This window comes from Podarcis pityusensis (assembly GCF_964106645.2).
Source record: "Podarcis pityusensis genome assembly, chromosome: 1".
Classification (NCBI taxonomy): domain Eukaryota; kingdom Metazoa; phylum Chordata; class Lepidosauria; order Squamata; family Lacertidae; genus Podarcis; species Podarcis pityusensis.
This window is the reverse complement of record NC_138028.1, coordinates 80,408,138-80,427,787: the sequence shown is the minus strand read 5'-3', so window position 1 is coordinate 80,427,787 and position 19,650 is coordinate 80,408,138. Positions and strand designations below refer to the sequence as shown.

The following is a 19,650-nucleotide window of genomic DNA, read 5'->3' as shown; positions in this document are numbered from 1 at the left end:
AGTGGCCGTAGCTTGATTACACTATATACAGAGCACCGTCATTTGCGCTATATCCCTTTACTAAACACACATTAGCAATAGACAGCATCACAGCTTTTATTTGCCTACAATCTATTTCTAAAAAGCAGGTGACAAGTCAACTGAAGAAAAAGTTTCAGTTCCTTGTAGCTTTAAATAGCACAAACATAAAGCACAGCTAGACAATGCCCCTGTTAAATTACAGAGAGTTGGATGTCTTGATCTGGCTATGTTTTAACACAGGATCTTGAGCCATTTGCAGGTCCAATAAACGGCTCCTGTCAGGATATAGCAATTGCTGTAGCAACATTCATGGGGGCAGGAAGAGAATCACTTACAATTTTGGGTGTCAGCATTTGCAGAATCTCATGCTCACTAAACTGGAAACCTTGAAAAACACCTACACTTCTCAGGGTATCAAATGAGAACCACCTCCACTTTTTATTTTCTGCTACTGCTCTGCCGTTTTGGCCTAGCGCACCACAAAGCACAGGAAACCCATTTGGGGCCATTATTGACAGTTCCAAGGAAGAAATCCCTTCATTCGATCTAATCCATTGGTTTTGGCATCCGTCTGTCTCGGTAGACAGTAGGAGAGTGCGCCTTCGAGGGTGAAGTGAAACGGTTGGAGTTGCAACACCTGCTGTGGTTGCAGAGACTGATAATGGAAGGGACATGTTTTGTTACAGCTGGGGCAGATGATGGCATCCGGTTTAGTTACTTACAGGTGCATCATGGGGTTTCTTTCTGCACTTCTCCCAGCAGTCATTCATCCTCTCGTAGACACACAATCTAATCCACAGATAGGGAAACTGTGGTTTTCCAGATTAAGAGTCTCACACAGTACCAACTGCTCGTATGAGTCACAGCCAAGGCGGCCAGTGGTCAGACATGACTGCAGCCCAACATCTGGAGGGCCCCAGGTTCCCCATCCCTGATTTAATCTGTTCTTTGAGGAAGATTAACCTTTTTTCCAGTTTACAGGAGGGATTAAGATGGGTCAGAAACATACCAACTGTAAAAGCAGTTATTAGTAAAGCAACAGACTTCAAAAGAGTGTAATTTCTTTCCATTAAGGGTGGAGAGGCTTCAGGCATGCTTTAGGTATAAGCAAAGCTGCCTACATTCCACACAAGAAAGATTTCAACATAACCTGACATCAGCTATCATTAAAGGAAAGAGGAAAAAACCCAAGTTTCTAAACCTTTTGGATAGGAACCTCTCCCAAATATTGTACTGAGGACACAAGATTAAGACAGAAAATCCCAAGCTGGGTTCTGTCGTGAACATGAATCAAGTTCCTCAAACTTCCCCCCATAACTAGCACAAATCCAATGGTGGTTAACTGTTTCCCTCCAGATATGCTTAGCTACACCTGCATCATTCTTAACCTTTGACAGGAGTCTAGAATTTAACAACTCAGAGCTGCCCCTGAAAGGTATGGAGTGCGTGAAACAAACGGGAAAATTACTCTGGAATGAACCAGTTTCAAAAATTCATTGTGGAAAGGTACATTTCATGGCAGCTATCAATCCTTTACCCAGAACTGCTCCAAAGAGAAAGTTAAGATCCAAACTAATTCATTAGCTGTGACATGATTTTAAAGGATCTTAGGACAGTGACTAGAGTAGATCTTGTGCATCTCTATATAGTTTATTGGAGTGCCTTAAAACAGTTTATAGATCCTAAAGCATGAGTTCACATCCTTCACTGAACTTACTGGAAAAGGAATGGGCTTGAAAATGGCTGGCAGCAGCAGCACACATCCAATTGAGAGTTGTGTGGCAATTTTGTACCAGAGACATTCATGTATGTATGCATATGCATATTTTGAGGGCTAAGGCCCAGAAATACCATACTAATAATATCCGCAGTGGGGTCTTATCCCACCCTTCGTTAGCATTCCCAACCATCTTCATTATAAGGTGGCAGAGTAGCATTTCATGTAGTGATTAACTTGCCAAGCCTCACTGAAGAATCAATTTTTAGAAAATAATTTACCCAGACATGTCGCCAGGTTCATAGTTCAACACTCCTCCATGAACTTTAAAAACAACCAAACAAACATCCCACTTGTTAAAACTGACCCTGCCCCCTTATGAAAACGTAGCTCATTTCCACAATGGCATGACTTTGAAAGATTTAAGCTACATGTATAATTTCTCTGATGTAGAGGTCACATTTAAGTGCTTTTATATGGAAGACACAGGATGAGAGTCCAGCACAGAGAACAGAACATTCAAGAAGTCTGAAAACATGCACAGCATGTCCACTCAGAAGTACCACTGAGTTAAATGGAGCATACTCTTCACATGTTTTTGTATCCCAGGAGGTTGGGCTAGATGACCCTTGGGGTTTTCAAACTTTACAATTTTATGAGAGCATATAGGATTGCAGGGTTGTACAAGTCCCAGTGTGGACAATGGAGCGATTTTTAGAAGTTTAAGCCCCTCCACCTCACTTAAAAGGCCAGTGGGATAAATGTGAAGGCCTTGTGGTGGAGCTTGGGGGTGAGAACTGGGTGGTATTCCTAAAAAAGAAGGTATAAAAGATTTATTAAGTTTGGAAGAAACCCTGCTCTCACTACTTTGCCAACACTTGACCTATATACATACTATAGGACAACTGAAATTTAGTGGAACCAAATCACTTTTATTGGGCATTTGAGTTACAACACAAAAAGAACAATAGATGGTTTTATACAGTTATGGACAATAGTATGGATAAACAAAAAACAAACAAACATGCACAGCTGAGTAAGAAGGTAAGAGTCCCTGCTGAAGCATTCACGGGAGATTTAGTTTTCACTGTCACTTTCTCCCAGGGTGTGCTTGTCAAAGAGATACTCTGCCATTCCAGATTTTGGTGCCCCCATCTTGCGCAAGTTGGTCACATGGTCACCCAGTTCTTTGATGGATTTGACTTGCTCATCCAAGTAGTGGGTCTCAATGAAGTCACATAACTGGAAAATAAAACAATGCATTAGGCACACCACACTATTGATCCTGCCAGCAAAGAAAAGCAGTCTTCAAAACTATCAAGAAGTCAAGGTTTCCTGATGAAACCATGAGCAAAGTCAGCAGTCAAGGTACTGCCAGTAGTTTAAGCCTGGTTTGACCTTAAAATGCAGCTCTGCCTTCGGATTCTCTTTGAACAGATGCAGCACACAAGTAGCATGTGGGGTTTTTGTTTTTACGAACTCCCATTAAAGGAGAGCAGCTCAAGAATTAGAGCACGATCTACTACTTGATCCAGGCAGGGATGCACTCCATGCTAAAAATGAAAAATCTGTATCAATGAAGACCAAATTCAGTTGCATGTATAGACTATGCAGATTTTGCAATCTGTCCTGCAGTTTTTGCTAGCTACTAAAGAAGTAAGGACTCTGAAGCCCCACCCCAGCCTCTAAAACAAAAGAAAAATATCTGAAAGCTTCTCACTTCTGCAATCATAGTATGCAGTGCAAAAATATACCAGGAAATGTGTGGACAGGCATAAAGGCTAGAAACCGTCTCTTTAAATAAAAATGGCAAAAAATCTCATGGTGTCGAGTTCTCTACCCACACGAACACATTATGTAGTCCCACAGCTTCTCTGAACACACAGTTCCACCTACCAGTGTGGAATTCCGATTCAGCCCAGTTATTTTACTGTTTCAAAATTTCATTTCTTGCTTTTTTTTCAATCGCAGCAAGTATTTGAGCAGATCATTTACATAGTCAAACATGCTATTTCCATTAATTTCCAACTTACATGGGGGTCATTTTTGTCAGTTGCCAGCTTGTGCAGTTCCAAAAGTGACTGGTTCACATTCTTTTCCAAGTGCAAAGCACACTCCATTGCTGTCAATCCACTCTCCCAGTCATCACGATCTGGTTTCTAATAAAAGCAAAGGAAACCACTCTCAAAGCTGAACCACTGGAATAACAAGGATTATTAGTACAACATACACCTATCAGAATAACTGGAAGGTATTTACAGGACAAATTTAGGGCCCTTTATCTAGGAATACACTTTAGATTAAATACTTCATTACAGGGCATGTTCCAATGCAAAATGTGTCTATTGCAATGTCCTCCAGCTCCTGAAACTGTAACTGGCTGCTCCTAACCCAGCTCCAGGCATTGCCAGATTCCATCTACCTCTCCTCTCATCCCTAATAGGAAGGAAAGAGCAACAAAAACTACAGCAGCTAGCTAAACATGCCCATAAACACCCAAATGCTCTGAAAGAGCCAAGCGCTGATTTAAACTGCTCTTGGTCACAGCTCAAGTTTCTTGTGATTAGACTTTCCCCTTACTTCCCCTGCCAATACTTTTTCCTTTGACACAAGTCACTTGCTTTATCACCGAATACTGAAGTTATATGGAACACCACATATTTATCTGCAGATTAGAGCTGTTCCCTGTTTATTACATAATCACCATAAGATTGGTTGATGTTGCAGTTTCCATGGCAACTAAATTCTCAAGCTGCATTTTCACTGCAGAACGAAGGGCATGTTCCATTTTGCACATATCTTTTAGCCAAGCACTGGTAACTCAAGACACCTCAAGCCACTTTAAGCTTGAATGAACTTTTTCCTGGTCAGCTTGGCCAGCAAGACCACCTGCAGACCACCTGCAAGTTGCAAAGGACTGTAGGAAATTCTAGGTAGCTAACACTTCATAGTGTTCAGGCTAGGCCTGATGGGACCCACTTTTGGCCTGTGTGAACTGACCCTAACTTTCCTTTTTCATGCAGAGGTGGTAAAGCTGCATTTCAGAAAAGGAGGCCCTACAGTTAGAATTTAGCAGAGAAGGCACCACAATAGCCCTACTATGGCTCCTTGCCACACAGTCTGAAAACCACTACTTCAAAGCAAGACGTGATCAGCAACGACACTTAGTGCTGCAGTTTATCTACTGCTGGACTGTACCACTTCAGATTGGTCACGGGGAGGGAATCCAGTTTTGAATCGCCCTCATAACTCCATGCATAATTAAAATGTGAATGTTGGTGAGGGTGTTCTAGTTTCAAATTACCCCCAAGTATTTTTGTACAGGCAGCAAGGAATTTGTTTACACAAAGGGATATTTCCCTTCCCTCAGCCCCACCCTGGTGTACAGGTATAATCTAGCAATGCTACATCCTATGAGGTCTGTTATTCATGAACTCTTCTTAAGCAGATTTAGCTTCTGTAACCTCTAGACTAGCTGTGGATTTTTCATCTAATGATACACTCAGTCTTTGGAAAGCACATTTTAGTTCTTTTCATAATTTTAATCTGGATCACAGTCCAGGAAGCAACAGCGCTGTATTTACCACACTTTTACAACTCACTTTGATGTCCTGCAAGAAGATGCGGCCACCTCTCTGGTTCTGCAACTTCATAAGTTTCTCTGCATGCTCACGCTCCTCGTGGGACTGGTGAAGGAAGTACTTGGCAAAGTTCTTCAGGGCCACATCATCACGGTCAAAATAGTAGGACTGAAAATAAAGTTCAGATTCATTAATTAGAATCAGGGAACCATGTATTTCACCCATCAATGTCCATACCACTTGACATATGCAGGCGGGAACTTGCTGCTACTGGTTGGCAAATTTATTTTCCTACATGGCAGTTCTTGAAACTACTGATCAACAAATCTATCAAACTTGGCCACATTAAAGGTTTCCATTACTGTGTTACTTGTTTCTGGTATACCACACATAGGCTGAAGGGTCTAGAAGCACTGGAGCTCCAGCCTCAGTCAAGCCACAACAAACTAAAGTGATCTCAATGTGGAAAATCTAGTTGACTATTATTTAGCAGTAGTGGTGAAAACCTGCCCTGAACAGCACAATGGTGCTTGCTGAACACTTAAAATGCTTAACGTGGTCTAGGAGTAGGAAAATAACTATCAAAGTGACAATCATTGATAAAGCTAGTTATGAAACAAATCATGACACTCCAAAGCAGGATCGGAAACCTGTGGCTTCTTTGAGACCATGTTGTCTCAAGAATCCAGCCCTTTATAGTCAGTTTTGACAGTCCACGTCTAATCCCTCTAATACACTTGCAAAACATAGTCCAGGTGAATAAATTAGTTTTAACAGGACTGCAGAAGCTCCAACAGCAACTTTATAGGTTCTAACTTGCTCAATTGTGTAATTTAGTTGTTTAAAGCACTACTATTCATTTGCTTACAAGCTAGTTGTATGTTCCGTTCTACTGATAAAAGCTCTAGGGTTGAAGGAGTCATCCTAGTCCTTTAGTGGAGTTTGTAATATGGCAGCCTGCTTTAATTAATGCAAACTGAACCGTTAATGCAAGTTGAAATAGGCAGGCCAATCTGTTATTTGCTTATTAGATGCTGCCAGACAAATAATAAAGCTTGTTTTACTATACCAAGCAACGAGCAGTAGATTGCTCACACGTGGTCCACTTATCAAAGTTCTCAGCACATTACAGTACATTCTAGCACTCAAAACAGTGGGCACCAAGTGAAAGGCAAACATTTTCAAGCTAGGGTCGGAGAAATGGCTTGTAACTACACCTACACCCCAAACGACATACTGTTTGAAGCTTCATTGAAGATTCTTGGCGTTAACAAGCCCATGAGTCCCACCCACCCGCCTCCTGGCAAGTTTAAGATAGCCATCTTGAAGTCCTACTGTTCTCCACGTTCACATACGCTAGTACCAACGTTACAGTGGAAGCCTGTTTATACCAAACGCGTATGTGGAAGGACTGGTTAAAGATTAACTTTTAAAATGCAATCCCCTTTTATTCAGAGGCAAGCATACAACCAACTGCTTTGTGAGTCCACCCCATGTTACCTCCTAGCAGGGCTGTGTCAAAAGGTGCCCCCCAAAGCCGCTTTCTGCCCTCCTCGCCGGTCCCGGCAGCGCAGTGCCCAAATGTTTGCCAAACCCCAGCGGGCCCGGCCTGCCCCCCTCCCAGCCAGTGGCGCAGAAGCTGCATTGACCTTTAAGCCGAGCACGGAGCATCACGGAAGGCCCCGCTGGGCGCGAGGCAGGGCGCACCGCGATGCGCTTCTCGCTGCCGCCGCAGGTGCGCGCAGCAAAACTGCCGCTCGGCAGGAACGGAGAACCAAGAAAACCGCTACAGCGCAGCGGGAGCGGATCAAGCCTCCCGTCTCAGAACTGGGTTCCCAGCAGCGACCCAAACAAGCAGCATAGAAATGCAAGCTTCAAGGATCTTTTTTAATGGCGGTTCTTCGACTCCCGAGCCGATTCACGCTCGGAACGCGTTGCGCAAGAGGCTGGCTGCTCCAGGGGAGGGGGAAAAAAGAAGGAACGGAGCGCCTTGCGGCTCCTCGGAAAAAAACAAACCACCAGGTTTATTACGACATGAGTAGCGAAGTAGCCCGCGGCTGAAAAAAACCTGTTGGGCCTTTTAAGGCGTCACAAGACGTTGCCGTTTTATGCTCCAACGGGCAGAGGGCAAGCCTCTCTGCACCGTCTGCAGAAGGGCAGCGGAGCGGCTCGAAGGGCGCCGCGATCTCCTCGGGAAAGGAAACCGCTCGGTTGTTTACAGCGAGGAATCCCGAAGGGATCCGCCTGCAGGAGCACGAAGGCCTCGCTCGCCCTCCAAGGACAAGCCAATGCACGGCTAGTAAACAGAGACGGAGGCGGCGCCCCCGGGGAGGGGAGGGGAGGGGAGGGAGCTCCAGCCGCCGCCGCTTCAATTTCCTTTGCCCCCGCCTCCAGCAAGGCACCATTCCCTGCTCCAGTTCAGGACCCCCCCCCCCCCGCCGCTCGCCCAGGTCGGAGCTCACCATGCTGAGATACACGTAGGAGGCGTAGAGCTCCAGGTTGATCTGCCGGTTGATGGCGGCTTCGCAGTCCTGGTGGTAGTTCTGGCGCACCTGGGAGGGAGACGAAGCCATGGCAGCGCGGCTGTAGGTGGTGCAGCTGGGTCGGGCAGGTGGAGGCGCGGAGGTCGGGTGGGCCCGAGCAGGGGTGGGTTCCGTCCAATCACTGTTGAAGCAGGAACCTCCTCGGCCGGGTGTGACGGAACGTTCTAAAGCCCTGCGCCTTACGTAGCGGCCGTATATACCCGGACCCCGAGGCTGCGTCACAATCGGAGGCGGGAAAAGCCACGCCCACCGCCGCGCGAGGAGGGGGCGGGGGGAAGGAAGGGGAGCTGCGCTCCGATCTCGCGCCTGAGGAGTAAGCGTGACGCAGCAGTTTCTCTGGCGGCGAAGGGGGCAGGCGGCGGGAGCGAGAAGAGCGCTCCAGCTCCAGGGAGAAATCGCTGAGTCGTGGTGTTATTCCAAATTCAAATAAAAGTTGCATGCTGAAATATGGGAATGAAAGACCCGAAGGCGGTGGTACCCTATAGAGAAGGAAGCCAGTTAACGCATAACCCAAAACAGTGTGTGTGTGAGCGCGCGCACATATACTTCTGGATATACATCCATAGGAGCCAGTTTCTAGGGGGCCCACCGCCCCCAACAAAAATTTTGAGGGGACCATTCAGATAGTGTGCGTGCGCCGCATCGTGCGATCGATTATGCAGGGCGGGGCTTACCTGCCCGATCCCCCCTTAATATTTTATTCCAAGTTGGCATCCCCAGTAACATCAAGTGATGAACTACCCAGAGACTGGAAAAATAGTGACACAATAACTTCATCTCTTCTGAGAGAAGAATCATTGTGATGTAGTGCAATGGTTCTAAAAGTGGGTTGCAAAGCCAGTGTTGGCAGTGCAAAGATCATCTCCAGCCTTCTCTGGGTGATGGGCATCTTACCAGCTTGAAAGCAGAATACCCAAGCAACTAGCTGTTGAATCAGTGCGTTCTTTCAATGCAAGGGGAGGTAGAGGGGCAGCTGCCTTTTTGCAATTATTATTTTTTTTACTATTTATTTAAATTGTTTTTAATCCCACTCTTCAGAAGAAGAAGAGTGGGAGAAGAGGGGAAAGGAAACTTAAGACACCAGTTCTTAAAGTTTCAGTTCTTTTAACAGGTCAATTATAACAGGCCTGGTAGCCTGAAGGAATGGCTATTGCTAGGTGACCCACAAGGGAGAAGACTAGCCAAAGGTAGATGGTCTTCCAGCAGAGCGGCTGAAATAGCCCTGTTACCTTTTCTTTCTCACTACTGTAACCTGATGGAACAGGCAAAGCTAGGATGCTGTTCAGCTAGAGCCCAGAGACAACTGGTCTCTCAGAGCAGCTGATGGCCAGGTCGCAGCTTCCAGAGAGAGAAAATGCTTATTCTTCTGTTTTAATGTGCGTTCACAGTTCCTGTAAATGTAGCACCTTCTTTTACAGCAGTGCTTTTTAGGGGTTCCTCAATCAAAAAGAGAGTTGGAAAAAACTGCTTTATAGCACTGTATACATTGCACACATACTTCGCTCCTTGACAGGAGAAAATATAGCTGTGTACATACACAGTGCTCATTGTACATAGAACAGGCGTCAAGCCAAAATCAATAAGGCTCTTCTGTGAGGTCTGGTGATATGTTTTGCCAAATGATTTTTAAACAAACAAACCTCCAAGTATACATTTTCTTGAATGCGCCAGGAAACACCTTTTCACAATGATGCACTATATAACTGTACTTCTTTCTTTTTATCATCACGTCATCTTCAGCATCCTTCATATTTTCAGAATTTCAAAACACTGGCAGAATTGTGAAATTTGGTTCCCAAGTGAGAAAGTCCTGAATCAGCCCCAGTAACTTACTAGTTGGAGGGGAAGCTGCAGAATCAGGTATGAATTCAGAGATGATTCGGAGAGCAGAAAAACACTGTGCAGTAATTATAAAATAGATGCCCTTAGTGGCTTTTGATTCCCTTTAAACTCTTGTATTACCAGGGCGCGTTGTCAAAGGCTTATTGTTTCAGTCCATAACTTGTAGACTGAAAGCCGGAAAGAAGCAGCAGACTTCAAACTGGTACGAATTAAAAAGGTTTATTCTTGTCAAAGAGAGTAACAGGATAACTAAAGGATTTCAATAGCAGCTTGGTCAGGGTGATGCGATTTGATATTCCAAAAAGGGAAGCAACTCGCAACATTCTGAGTACAAATGATTATGATTATTATTATTATTAAAATTTGTATACCACCATCTGAAGATCACAGGGCAGTTAAATATTGATTGATTGTTTAGAAATGCCGTGGTATCTAACATGTTTCAAGCTACAGCTCTTCCTTGGGGGCAATAATTAGCATGCACTTTCAACATGCAACACTATTATGTATATTTGGTTTATAGCTGCTGGTTTTATTTGTATGTTGATAAATTTTATATTTGTGTTTAGCACTTGATTCTAAATCAATTGTAAACTGGTCAGAGGTTTTTGTTAATTAAGGTATATATAAATATGGTCAAATAATATATCCCAAATAATATATCCCAAATAATATATCCCACCATCCTCAAAGATAGCCCATCAAAAAAAGAAGAAAGTAGAACCAATAGGCAGCCAAGCTAAGAGAGCCAGGAAAGGAGGGGAGATAGTGGAAGGAACTTTATTGGACAGTGTCCTCAGTGGGTTAAGAGACAAAACAACAAAAACAATGGAGAGATTAGGTAAAGGAGGCAGAGACTCAAAGAAAGGCAAATAAGAAACAAAACCCCTCATGGGCTTCCATTCACTGAGAAGCTCTATATGTATTCATCAGTTTGCAGGAAGGGCTCCTCACATATGGGGAGGAGTGGCTACAGGCATGGCAAATGGGACAAGCTAGTCTGTGCAGCCGCATGGTCCTCTTACGCCTTTTGAATATGTGACAGACAGACTAGTCCCACATGGGACCCCCTTCTACAACAGCTCTACTGGCTAGCTATTTCCAGGCTCAATTCAAAGTGCTGGTTATGACCTATAAAGCCCTACATGGCTTAAAAGGGTAAAGGGACCCCTGACCATTAGGTCCAGTCATGGATGACTCTCGCTTTATTGGCCAAGGGAGCCGGCGTACAGCTTCCAGGTCATGTGGCCAGCATGACTAAGCTGCTTCTGATGAACCAGAGCAGTGCACGGAAACGCTGTTTACCTTCCCGCTACTTGCACTTTGTGCTTTCAAACTGCTAGGTTGACAGGAGCAGGGACCGAGCAACGGGAGCTCACCCCGTCGTGGGGATTCGAACCGCCGACCTTCTGATCGGCAAGCCCTAGGCTCTGTGGTTTAACCCACAGTGCCACTTATTTGAAAGTCTTATTCCCTCATATGAAGCTCCCCAACGTTTGAGATCTTCAGGGAAGGCCCTTCTATTGATCTCGCCACCCTCACAGGATCACTTGTGGACAGAGCCTTTTCGGTGGCTGCCCCCAGATTTTGGAACTCCCTCCTTAGAGACGCTAGACTGGCTCTCTCTCCTTGTTGCCCTTCCGCAGGCAGGTGAAGAAGTTCTTGTTCCAACAGGCTTTGAGGAATCGATTGCTTTTAATGAAAGGGCTGGTGCTATGCTGTTTTTATTGTAATTATCTGTATGTTTTTAATGGATTTTATATATGTATATAGTTCTGTTTTTTCTGTGTTTTTAGCCATTATTATTTTTAATTGTAAGCCACTTTGAGTTGAATCAGGGGAAAAGGTGAGGTATAAATATAACAACAACAACTTTAAAGCCATGCCCCCTTGTTGTAGTATCTGCCATCCATACAATTCACTAGTACATCACTTTGTCTGCCCTCCTGACATGTGGGAGTTCTAGACATTTGGTACACTTGTAGGAGCTCTCCTTATATGCACCAAATGCACAGCTGGCAAGGTATGCATGCAGTCCAGGCATCTGTCAGCAGCAGATGGCCCTGCTTACCTGGTGACACCCTGGTCTCCTGCTCAACATGTGGGAAGGGTGTTTGTAAGAATTCTTCTAAAAGGAGAGGCCAATGGATGGCAGGAAGGGATAAGTAAGCAAAGGAGCTTTGGATGCTAAGGGGCTGTGGTAAGAGATGCCAGAGTAATTGTTTGAATTAGCCACCCATACGTTTGTCTGCAGTTCTCACAGAATAGCTTTGATCCAGCAGAGCACTTTATGGAGCTGACCTTACAGTGTGTTTTCAGAAGAAGCTTTTAGGCAGAGTAACTTTTTAAAAAATTTGTTTAGCTGTTTGTTTTGAATCTGACATGTCACCCAGACAGGAAATGAGTGTAAAAGTTCCATTGGGTAACTACTGGGGCTATCACTTGTAGAAACCCAATTACGTCAGGCAAGCTATGCAATGCCCTGTAAGGAACTATGTGCAACAATGAGGAAAAACAAACTACAGAAATATCACCTTGTGGTGAGTCTACAAAATACTTAAGAGATTAGGAGAGCATAACCTGGGTTTTGAAAACGCCTTTAAGAAAGCCAAATCACAGTAAAATGCTATGTCATGTTAAAGCCAATCAGAGTATTAAATATTAAGAAAGCAGAGCTACACAATGCATAATTAAAACCACAGTGGGAAGTGCCACAGAACCCCACTGGAAGATGAACCAAGAAGCATTGGTCAATTACTCATCTTACATGACTCACAGGGGTGCTGGTAATAATTTGTACATTTCCTTGCACCAGTCCCTTTGACATAGGTCAGAATTAGGAAAGGTAATGCCTGCCTGCCACTGCCCTGTACTGTGAATGAGAAGCTATTGCTGCTACTCCATAAACCCTAATACATAAGCTGCTGTATACAGTGGTCAAGGTACTGTACTGCTGAGAAGTATTGGGCCACTTGTTGGAAGTGTCTATAATGTCCAAAACCTGTATTGATTTGCCGATCCGATTTTTGTTCTCCAGGCCACAGATGCCGCTGGAAATGCTGACAGTCTTATTTGCCAGAATGCAAGAGCCTTGCTGGGTCAGGCCAAAGGCCCATCTAGTCCAGAATGCTGTTCTCACACCAGCCAGCTTGAGCCACTGCCTCCTTTTGTTGTTGTTCTACCAGTTCCCTTAGCCTCCTGGGCTGTCTGCAGGCGACTGGGCTGTCTGCAGGAGATTGGAAAGCAGTCACCTTGGTGCTGATTTGCTGCCTCAAAAGTATTTCAACGTATGTAGGCACCACCTCACAAGGACCAGACCACCCTACACAACAGAAAGAACATTGTTGAGGGTTCAGTCCCAAGACGAGAAGCAGATGTCCCTCAGGCACTGAGCTGAGGTATCAGAGGAAAAAATTCCAGAAGCTAAACACAAGAAGGCAAATGAGGGGGAAAGATATCTCTGTTGAAATGCCATTACGGAGACTTTCCACTCCCTATAACCACTTCAACCCCCTTCCAGCTACTGTGCAAATACAACTGGTAAACAATGAGGCTGACTGGTAAGTCTGATGGCTGTGGAAATCTAGCCCTGCCCTTTGCTCGAGTTAGTGAGAGAGCGCTGCTTGTTTTTAAACAAGGGCTGAACTAGGCAGTGTCATTAAATACCGTATGTCTCTGCCCTTCCTGTGTAATTTATTATGATTTTTAAATGTAAGCTGCAGCAGGTCTGGGGAATTGTCCAGACTGCAGAAGGCAGAAGTAGGGAGCTTTTCCCCTCCCTTGCTGAAGTCCTTTGAAGCTATTTGCATAGGGAGGAAAAACCCCCCTCTCCTTTGGCGCCAGAAGCAGGGGCATGTAACCTCAGGTCTAGTTAAATATCAGCAGTTCCAAAAGGCAAGCAGAGACAATAAAAACAACCGGGAGTCGTCCTCCTCCTCCTCCTCAATCGTTTCCTAATCCCCATCCATGTCCCTTCTCCTGCCCCCCCATCCCTCATGTGTGCTGTCAGTCCCTATTTTGTCCTATAACCATGCCCAAAAGCTGAGCTCACAGTGGCCATTCCACATTCTGCTCATTCAGGAATCCACACACTGCTCTTCATGTGATGAGGGGAAAGCCAGCATGTTGCAACTTGGGCATGTGGGATTATTTTTTTTAAAAAATAGTTAAACAAATGGGACCAAAACAGCTGTAGAATATGCAGGGGGGGGGGGGACCAGCAGCAGCTGAGCAGAAAAAGCCCCCACATATCAGGAGAAAAGAGAAACACACTTCTTGTAAACAAAATCTGCCCTTTTTCCCTTATGGGGTATCCAAGAGCCTGTATAGAGTTCTTACGTGGGTTCCCTATTGGTAGGAGAAAATAACAGAGGCCAACCAGAGAATATTGAGAAGCAACGCAGCTAGTAAGCCTGATCTTTATTGATCTGTTGCAACAGGCTGCTCCCCTCACATGCAGGAAAGGAGGAGGACCCAGAACCAAAGTGTGCCTGCCCTTATAAAGACATTTTAAATTCCCTGCCCTGGAGCTCAAGACCACCTCTCCATACATCATACATGCATCACAGAAGGGGTGTAACCCAAGACCACCCCCCACAAACATCATACCTACATCACAGAAAAGGTGGTCTACAACAGAAATTTGAATGTTGTTGTTTTTCCTGTCTGTCAGGTTATCTGATAATGCCTTATCTGATTGCCTTTCCTGGTAGTCTGCCCATTCCTTTGAGATGGTGATTTCCCAATTCCTGAGACAATGGGAAGGCTCCCTGACCCCCCTCCCTCCTTGCAGAGAAAACATTTGGTCAGTTTGGGAGTCAAAATGGTTTCAGGTCAGTCTTCCTGTGCTGATCTATGTAAGTGCTTGGTTGGTACATTTATGAACATTTATTATATATAAAAGACCTTAAATTTTATTATTACACACTCTTCACAAGGCAGAGTCTAGATAGCTTCGTCACACCAAAGAGCACAATTTGGTTAACAGAGCTCAAATCTATAAAAAAAAGTCTGGGTCTCACATGCAAAAAAAGTAACAGAGTTTTTTGTCCCTTTATTTTGGCATAAGCTGTCATGTGGGAATCGCCAACGGCGTGCCCTTCAGATGTTGCTGAGCCACAGCTCTCAACCGTGTGGACAATGCTCAGGGATAAGGAGAGTTGTGAGTTCAGCAACATCTGGAGAGCAGGAGCCATTTTTGTTTTGCTTTGGCTAATGTTTATGGGAAGATTGCCAGCAGTCCTCTTTGGGAAGAGGTGAGGCAAAGTGAGGGGGAGAAAAGGGACATCATCACTCCTCACTGAAATGTAAAGTTGTGTGCTAAATCCAAGTTAATTTTTGGTGTACTGACTAAATACAACTAATCTCAGATTTCTAGTAAGGAATTAAAGGACATTTCTTTAGTAGCTGATTGATAGGGGCCCAGACTACAGGACATTCTAGCAAGACCTATTTATTCACTTTGCTCTAGGTTTGACATACTTAACAAAACAAAGTTTTACTCTCACGAAAAGCCTTTACGCTACAACATTTTAGAACTCCCCTGGTGGTAGGGCTCTTGCGCTGGATTATCTCCTCATAACACTAACTCTGTCAGAATAGAGAGTCTATTGATGAATCTTGTTTCACCATTTTGAAAACATTATTCCACATAATATACCCAATACCACAAACAATTGCCAGAAGGCCCTTGGAACTGGACATCAGTGTCCTGGCTGAACGATGGGAATGGAGACGCTCCTTCAGGTATACAGGGCTGAGGCTTGAACAAGCTTTCAAGTAACCTAGCTTGGAACACTTTGTTAAGTTGGATGATACACAAAAGCAGGGGTGGGAGATGAGTAGAACAAGAACAAAAAGTACTAGACTTATGGCAGGCAATCTACTGCATTTGCAGCACCCTTTCTTCTTCAGTCTATCATCAGCTGAAAGACTTGGGTGCCTTGTCCTTAAAGCCCTTACATATTGTAGAGTCCCCATACCTTTTGCTGTCGGGGGGCAATTTGGAAATCTAATAAACTGTTGAGGGCACAAGAAGATACCCATTTTGCAGAAGAAAAACTGGTGATGTAGCAGACAAAACACCAACACATCCAAAGCAAGTAAGAGACAAGAGAGAGAGAGACAATCCCCCCCAACAAACATGTAACCTCCCCAAACAAAAACGGACACAACGCTGTTCATAAATAACTGGGAGGATTGAAGACCCCAGTTATAGAGGGTTCAACAGAGTGGAACTATAGCGTGGAACTTCAACCGGTGCTACGCAGTTTGATCATATTACACCAATTTTGCATCAGACACTTTAGTTACTCATTCCCAGGCTCAACTGAAAGGACTGGTGCTGGCCTCTAAAGCCCTGAATGGTGTGGGACCAGGTTTGCTGAAGGACTACCAACACCAGGGATGGGGAACCTCCATTTAGAGCACAATGCAAGCCGCAAGGATCAGCTGATACTTGGGTTTGAGTGTTTTGCACATAGAGCTATACAACCCCCACAAATCAGAGACACCCCCCAAAAAAGTTTTTTTTATTAGATTTCTTATTTGCTCTTCACTGTATGGTTCCAGGGTGGGTAACAAGCAGTACATTCATGCAAACAAGTAAAACAGTTTATATAATATTATAAAAACCAAATAAAATGATTTCAAGCAAAAGCAATAAGCTTCAGAAAAATGTCAAGGGACCTAGGAATAGAGTTAGAAAGCCACTACTCTCTATCTTTCACCAAAAATCATTATTCCACTCTTAGGTATATTCCGAATAAATGTGTAGTTTTACTAGCTTTCATAGGAGGATACAGTAGGGAATTCAAATCTGACTTATTGCACACTTGGCCAGTTTGTGATGAGAGAGCTTCTGGGTAGTTTGCACTAGGCCCCTTAGGGACTGACTGTTCCATCTGTGTGCATCTTCATACGCATTTCTGAACATGTCAGCATATATTACAAACTTTAGCTAGGTACAAAATCATTTTTTATCAGGTACTATTAGTCATTCATCGTATTATGGAGCCGACAGACATACAGTAATTACCATCTTGCCAAGGCCCTCTTAGGCTGGCAGGCATTCATGCTGTAGCGCTTCCTCAAGTCACAGAAGCAATACTAACCCTCTGTAATTATCACTAGGAGACAGAATCACAAAGGAGCACAGCTTGGGAGAACAAGAGCTGCAAATTCAGTCATCACAGTTTAGCAAGCGGTTGCTGATGGAAAGAGCTACATCTCACTCTTCAGAAACTCATTTGAGTGAGCGGCAGATCCTTCATGACTGGGTTGGCGCAAGGCACATACACACACACACACACACACACACACACACACACACACCAGTCTAGGGGGTGAATGGTAGAATCATCACAGAGTTCTTTGGAAATGCAAAGGTTGGCAAAAGGACACTCAGTGCTCAGGAAGCAGTGTTCCTGTAGAGAATTGCTGTGCACATCCTTTCAAAGCAGCTCTAGGAAAAGGAGCATAGCACCTTCAATCCTGTGCCATTACCAATGACTTCCAAAAGAGCCAGTATTTCAATTGCATTACAACTGAGCACTTGTTATTCACCCAAAATTGTGTAAGTAGTAGAGAATAAGGAAACACATTCCATCAACAGCCTTGACTCAACATCTGCAGGCTTAATGCAGATTAAGTACAAATTACATGGGAGCCTCTGTGGTCCAATTTATGCAGACAAAAGGAATGAAAGGTTTTTGTTTTGTTTTGTTTTGTTTTGTTTTGTTTTGTTTTGTTTTGCTGATGTTAAAGGAGATTCATGGGATTAAAAAACCCACATTGTACAAAAATATGTTTCCAGTCATCTGACAAAGGGTCGTTCTTTCAAAACCCATAGCGACTGATTCATCTTTTTCCTTCCTGCTCTTCTGGCTATGTCATTATGCCAATTCAGATTTCAGCTGACGGGACAAGATTGCTCTGACACAAGACATGAATATTACTTTGACAAACAAGGAATTGTTATGAATGAGTGGGTTGTTGCTCCAAGGCCAATTTGATAGCCTTACCTTCAATTTTCTAAGTCCACATGCAGATACAGAGTGTAGCAAATTGAGGAGCTGTAAAAAGGAAGATCTCTTCTTTGGGTTGAGACCACCTGCTCTTCAAAACACCAAAAATCTGCTCCAGGACAGGGATGTACATGTGTACATTTCCCTATGCCAGCAGATATCCCTGGTAGCATTCGGTGGCTTGCAAGCATTTGCCCCGGAGGGGGATAGAAGTATGTTTGCCAATGCAACACAAGAAACACCTGGCTCCTTTTGCCTACTAGTATCACACAGTTGCTAGTGCAAGAGGAGTCTGTGACAGGCAGCAACCACAATCTGCACAGTAGGCTACTGTTTTTTTAGGCAGAGGTGAGGCATGCATAATAGAGAATGCTGGAGAACTTACAATTCCAATAGACTCCCCTACTTCCAAAACAAATAAATCAATGAAAATTACTGTATTTTTCGCTCCATAAGACACACTTTTTCCCTCCTAAAAAGTAAGGGAAAATGTGTGTGCGTCTTATGGAGCGAATGCATGCGAGAGGCTCTGCTCAGCGCTCCCTTTAAAGAGCCGTGTGGAGTGTGTGTGCGGCTCTTGGGGGCTTTTCCCTGAGGAGGAAGAAGGGCAGCTCTGCTCAGAGCTCCCTTTAAAGAATTTTCCCCCCCTTGCATTCCCCCTTTAAAAACTAAGTGCGTCTTATGGTCAGGTGCATCTTATGGCGCGAAAAATACAGTAGCTACCAACTGATTGATTAATCTCAAGGCTCACTTTTATAGCATGACCAGTAATATAATATTAGTCTGGATTCACAACTTATCATCAAGGTTTGCCTAGCAACACAAATCGTGTTTAGCTACCTTCTGTGCCTAATTGCTGTTTTGGACATTGAAACTGAACACGCCTGCTAGGACAGATCTGGGCTTGTCTCTTCCAAGGAAACGGCCTTGGCATCCTCATGTCGGATAATCTTTGCTACCCAGACAAGGGCATTACTTCTTGTCCTTTGATACAGCAGTCCCCGGAGGCAGTTTCAAATAAGAAAAAACACATTTGTTGCAATTATCATTTTAAAACCCTAAAGCTAGCTACCTCCATGTAAATAAAGCCAAGGTCACTGCAATACTCCCATTAGACGGAGCCATGAAAAGTGAGTTTATGTACTGCCTTTGTCAAGATGACAGATTTCATCCTCCTCAAAATTTCAGAAATAACCATGTGAGCTGTAACATCCCTTGGTTTTACTGCCTTTCTAGGAAAGTCATCAAAATATTTGTCTTTTATTTACTTGACTGCAAATGCATGTAACCTTTGTATGTCACACTGAAATCTAACTTTCTGAAGAAGTGAATCTGCATTCTGATCTGGGCAGGTAAAAAAGGCTTGTCCCCAAGCTACTGAAAATCTGAGAGGATAACATTTGGGAACTGTGTGCTAAAACTAAAGGCTGGTAGTAGTTACATAAGACCAAACCCACTTTTTTTTAGAAAGGCAGAGGAAGTCCCATAAAGTATTAATATAGTTTAGTCTGGCAATGTTCCCTTTGGTTCATACTAAGCAAAAATTTAGTTCACATCATTCTTGCCAATTTGTTTACTTGTTCAGTTATTCCAACTACTGTCAGTTTGTTTTTTCAACGGCCCTCTTTCTCTCTCACCATTAGCTTGGAAGAACCATTTGTGCTGGTGTGAACTAAGAAACAGTTATAAACAGTCTATTATGACCTGAAGGCACAATGGGAAGAGATAAACCCAGCAGTATTGAAGTCTGCTACAACCTCTTTCTTCATCTTAGTTGGAAGATTCGGTAAACACCTGCATCCAAAATAAGCAAAGCAAAATTGCCCTGGTTATTTGGTGTTTCTTTTAAAAAAGTTATTGACAGTTTCAGCATTTAAACCTTTATTGCACAAGATATAAAACATTAAAATACCTTACAGATG

General features: G+C 43.9%; 1 protein-coding gene and 1 long non-coding RNA gene across 2 annotated transcripts; one reads left to right on the top strand and one right to left on the bottom strand.

The window, feature by feature from the left end:
- Positions 1-2,649: 2,649 nt before the first annotated feature.
- FTH1 (ferritin heavy chain 1) lies at positions 2,650-8,040 on the bottom strand. Its single transcript, XM_081022689.1, has 4 exons — positions 7,782-8,040; positions 5,341-5,487; positions 3,772-3,897; positions 2,650-2,980 (listed from the first exon to the last, which is right to left on the bottom strand). The coding sequence occupies exons 1-4, from the start codon at positions 7,890-7,892 to the stop codon at positions 2,816-2,818; spliced, it is 549 nt and encodes a 182-aa protein (XP_080878815.1). The 5' UTR covers positions 7,893-8,040; the 3' UTR covers positions 2,650-2,815.
- A 121-nt stretch (positions 8,041-8,161) lies between these two features.
- On the top strand, positions 8,162-13,383 carry LOC308486198. Its single transcript, XR_013990999.1, has 2 exons — positions 8,162-9,722; positions 12,742-13,383. It is a non-coding gene; the product is annotated as an uncharacterized lncRNA (long non-coding RNA).
- The last annotated feature ends 6,267 nt before the right edge of the window (positions 13,384-19,650 follow it).